A 7,500-nucleotide genomic window follows, 5' to 3' on the forward strand; every position below is an offset into this window, starting at 1 on the left:
TTCAAATAAATAAATATCGAATAGAAGCAAGTGTCCTTCGCAACCTTAATCATACTACCATAATGAATAAAATAACCCAATGCATTACAGTATGTAACACAGCCCATATAAACCTTTCTGATGAATTCATGCTAAAAGTAAATAAATATAAATAAAATCTGATACTTAAGTTAGATTACCAAATTCTCAGTGAATTGTCTAATCTTGTTTTGAGCCAGTGTAGTCAAACAACCAATTTCAAAAGTTTCCCCGGCAGGCTACGGTTCTTGAAAACACACAAGTACGATTGGTTGGTCTTTATTGATCCATACTATAACATTTCAAGTCGGCATTAAATAAACAGTTTGTACCGTTTGAGGATGACAACATCAGTGTCCATTTATCTGCTCTGTAAGTGCCAGTAAATGACGTCACTACACCAAACGTGTTGTGCACTTGTCTAAATACAAGAAAAAAAAAATATAAATGCATACATGTAAAGCTGCACGCAAAACCTATGACATGGTTTATGTACACTTTGCTTTTTACTTACTTCAGCAGCCCCACTGTATCTCCTCCCCCTGAATCGCTGCCATATCCCCGAGGCCACTGTGAATATCCCTTTCTTTCAACTACTTGCACTTGGTTCACATCTCCACCAACAGAACTTTGATCTATGTAATATGCAACCTAAAAATAGAATACAACTCTTTATTTAGGTTATTGCCAATATGATTCCGTGGTTTCATCATGGATTACTGACGAAAATTCTACTGATAATTTATCACAGTTTAGTATATTCAGTAGGCTTCTAGAAATACTCATTGCAGAAATTGCCAGAAATTAAAAGAACTAATCGGCATACAGGTAGATCTTGTTAATAAAATATGACTTCTTTTATTTTGTCCATTTTAATTGATTCTACAACCACAAATTTCCAAAGTATACCACTGAACGGGTTTCTTTCAAGCTAAATAGTTTCTCTGTGATAGAAGTCAAGTATAATTCTTCTGCTTTGAATTATTTCGAACTGTCTTGAAGTCTTTAAATGACATCTGAAATGATTGGTTGGTTTAAGCTTTAGTTTTGTACTCACCAGGATGACTTTGCTGATAGTAATATTAGCTGGTAAATTGAGGATCCAGTGAACAGGTTCGTAGCTTACAAGCACGAGTATAATAGATCTGTTTGACTTTCCACGGCTGACAATATTGACAGTAGCGTCACCGGCTGTAGGAGGACGTCTGTGGATAACCTCGTACACAGCTAGTACGTGAACTTCGTACTGTGCGGAACTGCTGGCAGGCGTGCAGCTGTAGATTGTCTGGGGTTGTTGGTTATATTGGGGCTTGGCAAGGCTTTTATTACTATTAACCTCGATTCGACATCCATATGCATCAGCTAAAAATGAGAAAGCAGGTATTAACGCATCGTAAATGGTTTAGTGCATCAGCAGAAGAATAGAAGCCCTTTGCCGAGGTAGGGATGTGGTGTTAGTGCTTGGGTATAGGTGTGCGTAGCGGCAGTGCCCAGTGATTTCTTAAACATTTTTTGCATTTTTCGATCTACAAGTGCTTATTTGAGACATTTGCTGTGCTGAAAAGAGCATGCTTTTGCAAAAATAGCACTGTTGTTTGTATTGGAACAGGTGTTCAACAACACTTGGAATATCCCAATATTCACTTTACATTTTCCGAGATAAGCAATTTTGTTCAGCCTAACTGAGGCTTGTTATAATTTATCAGTCAACCTTCCGTCAGCGGGAGCGCTACTTGACCGTGATCTTTTCAGTTTAAAATATTTTCAGTGAAGTGTTTTTTATACTTTTACTGATTTTAGTAAACTAGACTCATAGCTGTGTGCACTCAAGTATTAGTTATTACGAATTGACGTGAATCACACATTAATCCTTCTGTGCTGTCTGTTAAAACATCAAAACTTACTTTCGCTCCATAAATGCCAACAGCTTTTAGTAAATCAGAAATCAGCTAATGATATAGCCATCTATTAACACAGTCTTTGGCTATTGTACAAAATAATAGGTAAAATGCTTGAATTCCAATAACTACATGGTTTTATTAAAGAGCAAGATGGAGAGTAGATAGCTACAGCACAACTTGGATTGAAATTTTTGGTTTTAAGGGAAATAGTTCTGAGGAACGACTGTTCCATTTTGAACTGGATTAATGTGTTCCCCTTCCACTTAAATACATCGATCATTGATATGTATACTCTGAAAATAACATGGTAAGCTATCATGACACGATACTTTGAAAATCACACATACCTTGGGGATGGCTTCTCCCTTACAAATTCCTCGCACGAGAATTAAAAAGATGATTTGAAAAAAAAAAATCAATGCTTAGCTATATTCTGTATTTGGGGGTAAACCGTGCCACATAAAAAAAAAATTCAATTTAAAGACCGCCGGAAATTTCGCTTTTCCTCAAACTGGAAGTCAGTTCGTTTACGCATTCACAGTTGATCTGAGCGGAACGAGAGCGAGGAAGGGCGAGGAAAAACCTTCGATGCAAACAACATTTCGTGCAGTAATTTTTGCTTGTGAGTAGGTTTTCTGGTCAGCTCACGATATGATGAGGTCAGTCACCGGAAATAACATTTCACTTCCTTAGCAACGCGCGAAAAATCCGTCTGTGGGCCTTTAATATTCGTTGTCAACATAACAAGGACAAAGATAAACATCACATCACTTACGAGACAAAAGTCGCATTATTCTCGGCACAGGGATTTTTATTGAGAGCAAAGATTCATTCTTCACTGTCTAGCAATCACTCGACCTTCCGCGAATATTTTATGATTGTTTTTAAGCGAGGTGATGAAAGGAAGACAGGCGATCACGTAACTTGCGCGTCGTCAGAAGTGATTAATTTTTGTCACAATATGCCTCCGAATCAAAAAGCATCATTTTAGAAACATGAACATCATTCTAAAGGACTATTCTACGCAATAAGTAGGTAATTTTGAGAGCGGAAAACAAGTCAACGGCCGAAGTTATAGAAATGTAGCCACGTGGTAATGATGTTTACGCAATAGAATCAGAAGCTCACCTGGGAGAGACAAAACGCGGAGCCTTACTCCATGGAGTACACTATGGAGTACTCCTAAAAATTATCTATCGGTCACATTAACTTATTTATCACCATGGCGAGGTATTTAGATGTACATACCTTTATTTATTTTGAGCTTCCCATCTTTCCAATTGTTACAGTTTGATGCAGTTCACGAATTGGCCGCTATCTTGAAATTTCGTAGGTATTTCATGTATACCTAATTATAGCTTATTGAACTTTATGTATATTTAGACAAATATTGAAACAAACGCGTATACCCTTGTAAGCCCATATAGGCCGTGTATGCCCATAATATACCCATGTATCGTAAATACTTTTGTTCTTGGGCCATCGTAGTTTGATCAAAAATAAGACACAAACAGCAGTGATAAACATATTGAACTTGTTCATTTTGATTATGACTTGACGTTTCGTATGTGCTCTGCATACATTTTCAAAAGTAACCGTTGAAATTTAAAACAGCTATTTATATATAATAAAGCGGATGAGGGGACTGGAACCTAGATTAAGCAAATACTTAACAGTAAAATATATAATAATAATAATTATAATAATAATAAAAACAGAAAGATTAATAAAGCATCAGCTTTTCACTTCCGACGTTGACGTTGAAAGCTGGCTCAAGTTCTTGAATAAAGAAGGTCTCTTTTATTTTACAATGATAGTCAGTTTTGCCCTTCGCTAAAATATCAAAATGATCCCACTTGATGTTATGTCCAGTGGCCTTGACGTGGTCAGCAATGGCTGAAGTATTGTCATTTTTAGCTAAGGCCTTAAAATGTTCGGTTTTTCTATCGTGAAGCCGCCGTTTAGTTTTACCGATGTAAAAACCATTACAATCCCAACAATTTGCTCTGTAAATAACTATGGATTGTTGTGAACGATTAATACGGTCCTTGTAAGGAAAGAAAGATTTTATACATCGAGTGCTCTGAAACACAATCTTAAGGTTAATACAAGAGTAGAATTTGTACACACAAGATTTCAGGCGTTTAGCGACTTGGTTGCTTTGCAAACCTAAGTAGGGAAGTAGGATAACAATATCTTTCTTAGGAACTGTAGTGAACAAGTGATGCTTTATTAATCTTTTCTGTTTTTATTATTATTATAATTATTATTATTATTTATAATAAAGTTTCTATATAACGCGCGCTCTCATTGGTTTAAACAGCGTGCTTTATGAGAGTACAAAGCACGGAACAAACGAAAGCCCACGCCATCATTCGCAGAAATGGCAGATGAATTTCCGAATTTTACCTTGGGTATTATTGAAGCTGTCAGTTAAAGGCTTGCTCAGATATTCTGTCAAGTGCTTTGGATGGAAGACCTCAACCGTCGCCCGGTCCAGCAGTTCTTTCAAGCTCAGAAAGTCCTCACGCTGGAGTTCTTCATTTACAAAATTCCCAACAGGTTTTCAGATTCCAGCCGCAAGCAATGAAGAGTTTGTTTTCCAGTTGTCATGTCGGAAACGTGCAGGTTTTCATGGGCAACAATTCGGCCGGTTTTCACTGAACTTAATCATTTAGATCCTCTTTTTTGCTGTTTTTTACGGACTGAAACCGAACATTGAGGCACTTGTTTTTCCATAAATTCTAATTTTGTGTGATTTTCCAGTTGATTGATGTTTTGACAAGCCTTTGTTTCATTAACCAATCAAATAATCTTAAACATTCTTACAAGCGCGCTGATTGGTCCAAAGTAGCGTGCTTTATCAGAGTATAAAGCACTGTGCTGACGACATCTCAGTTCGCCACAAGCAGCGCGCGCTTTGAAAATAAAGTAGAATTTTTGAAGAAAATTACTTGTTTTTTATCATAAAACAAATAAAGAAGCCTTGACTGTGCTCTGTTCTGTTGTAAAGCACTTAGGAAGCGGCTAGAGCACTCAAGAAGTAGGGAGAAACACTCGCCTATCGGCTCGTGTTTCCCCCTACACTTCTTTCGTGCTCTAGCCGTTTCCTGCGTGCTTTACAACAGAACAGAGCACAGTCAAGGCTTCTTTATTTGTTAAATATTTTACTGTTAAATATTTGCTTAATCTAGGTTCCAGTCCCCTCATCCGCTTTGTTATATATAAATACTGTTTTAAATTTCAACGGTTACTTTTGAAAATGTATGTAGAGCACATACGAAACGTCAAGTCATACCCATGTATGTAACTATAGTATACAGTGTATACCCATATATACCCATGTATGCTGCTGTATGCCCATATATTCCCATTCTAATCTGATGAAATTACCGTGTGCAAATAAAGTTTTCCATTCCATTCCATACGGGAATACATGGGCATACACGGGCCTGTATGGGTGTGCTGGAATATATGGTTTTGTATGAATATTTGTCTAAAAATACACTATAATAAGGGATACACGAGATACCTACGAACCTTCAAGATGGCGGCCAATTCGTGACCTGCATCGAATTGTAACCATCAGAGAGCTGGAAAGCTCAAAATAAATAAAGGTATGTACATCTAAATGCCTCACCATGTTGATAAAGAATTTAATTTGACCGATAAATGATTTTTAGGGGTACTCCATGGAGTAGGGCTCCATGTTTTGTCCTCTCCCAGCTCACCTTTATAATTTTTCACATGAATATCGTTTACGATTGCCATGCTTTGCCACAAAAACGATCAAAATGCCTTCACAAGGCTCTAAAGAAGCTCTCAATGTAATTTTTGAGTGATTTCGACTAAAACTCTTTTTCTTTTTCCTCCGTTGTGGACGCCATTTTTGTCTCGCTGGAGGATCACAGAATGACGTCAAAATCATCGGGACAGACAAACACACACACAATCAAGAACTCGAGATTATTTCCTGGCATATATCACACAGGGAGACTGTCAAGATTAGTCTTGCTGCTTGCCTGGTGACTCGCAGGATGCATAAACGAGGGCCAAAATATATTCTTTTGTCTTTCTTCTAATTAGACCAACTAGCCTCGTTCTAAAGTAATATTTCTTTTGTATTTTGTCCGTGCTAACGATGCTACTGGGTCTAATATTTTATCCCAGGCGGTTCTTTGAGAAAGAATCCAATGCGGCTTGCGAATGAACTTTCATTTCGTACCGAATTTGGATCTTGCAGTATTAAAAAGAAAACAATAATGAGGATATACATTTCTGTTTAACTAATATTTCGTCAGGCACAGGCTGACTTCTTCAGGGACCGGTCAGCGGTCAGCGTAGAAGACGGGCGCGTATTTTTCAGCTCTGATTTCATTCAGACTTCTTACTGATTATTTTGCATCTTTTTATGTTCCTAATCGTGTTTTTTGAGTGTGTGTATGTTTGTCAACATGGTCACGTCGAGGAGAGGTCGATAAATGGATTCCTCTACAAACGAAGAACAAGATTTTGAAAGTTATGTTCGGGAGTGTCTTGGTACTATGCTCCGTGACATGGAATCTATCAAGTCCAACCAAGCCGTTTTCCAGCAAGACTTGGCTGAAGTGAAGCGAAAGCTTGCCACCCCTTCAGAGTCGCTGAACTTAAAATTTGAAACTTTAAATAGTGAACTACATGAGTACATGATTAAAACTGATGCACTGGAAACCGAGGTTAATGACAATGCTGCCAGCATTGATAGGGCTTATGGAAAACTTCTTCCATTAGAAAGATATGAAAGATGTTCTAGACATTTTAATTTGCGTTTCTACAACATTCCTGAACACACTGGAGAGAACTGTATTAAAGCATTACAAACTTTGTTATCTGAAGACTAGGGTTTGAAGCCTGAGATAGAAAACGCCCACAGGATTGGACGTCCTAGGACCGACGCTGGAGCGCCTCCAAGTGATCCAGAAGAAGAAACAGTTAAACAATGGCGTCACAGTGTCTTGCACCACCTCCGTTGTCGAGCTCCAGTATGCTGACGACAACTGCGTCTGTACCACTTCTGAGGAGAACCTCCGGACTATTCTGTCCAAAAGTCCGAAAAGTCTGTCCAAAAGTCCGAGATCCTTTACCAACCTGTGCCTGGTCGAGCGAACGTCTCCCCCTCCTTTAAGATCAACGGGTCGGTGCTGAAGAATGTTGAATCTTTTCCATATCTGGGAAGCTTCCTCTCTGTTAAAGCAGATATCGATGATGAGATCCAGCATCACCTTCGGGCCCGTAGCTATGCCTCTGGACGTATGCGCAAGGGGGATTTCGAGGAGCGAGGTATAAAAACCGACACCAAGGTGAAGATCTACAAGGCGGTTGTGTTTCCCTCCCTCCTTTATGGCTCGGAATCCTGGACCACCTACCGGCGACACTTCAAATCCCTTGAAAAATACCATCAGCGCTGCCTCCGCCGTATTCTGTGCATTAGCTGGACGGACCGCCAAACGAATACCAGCGTTCTAGAGGAGGCCAACTCCATTAGCATTGAGGCTATGGTAGCCCAAAGCCAACTCCGCTGGTCAGGGCATGTCCGCAGAAT

General features: G+C 38.8%; 1 protein-coding gene across 2 annotated transcripts in view; it reads right to left on the reverse strand.

The window, feature by feature from the left end:
- Positions 1-7,500, reverse strand: part of LOC138052117 (uncharacterized) — a 33,057-nt gene that overhangs the window by 1,324 nt on the left and 24,233 nt on the right. For both annotated transcript variants that reach the window (XM_068898495.1, XM_068898496.1), the window contains exons 3-5: positions 1,076-1,380; positions 533-669; positions 351-439 (exon numbers count right to left, since the gene is read on the reverse strand). In XM_068898495.1, coding sequence (XP_068754596.1) covers positions 351-439; positions 533-669; positions 1,076-1,380 — 531 coding nt within the window. The remainder of the gene's footprint in view (positions 1-350; positions 440-532; positions 670-1,075; positions 1,381-7,500) is intronic.

This window comes from Montipora capricornis, chromosome 6, assembly GCF_036669925.1.
Source record: "Montipora capricornis isolate CH-2021 chromosome 6, ASM3666992v2, whole genome shotgun sequence".
Classification (NCBI taxonomy): Eukaryota; Metazoa; Cnidaria; class Anthozoa; order Scleractinia; family Acroporidae; genus Montipora; species Montipora capricornis.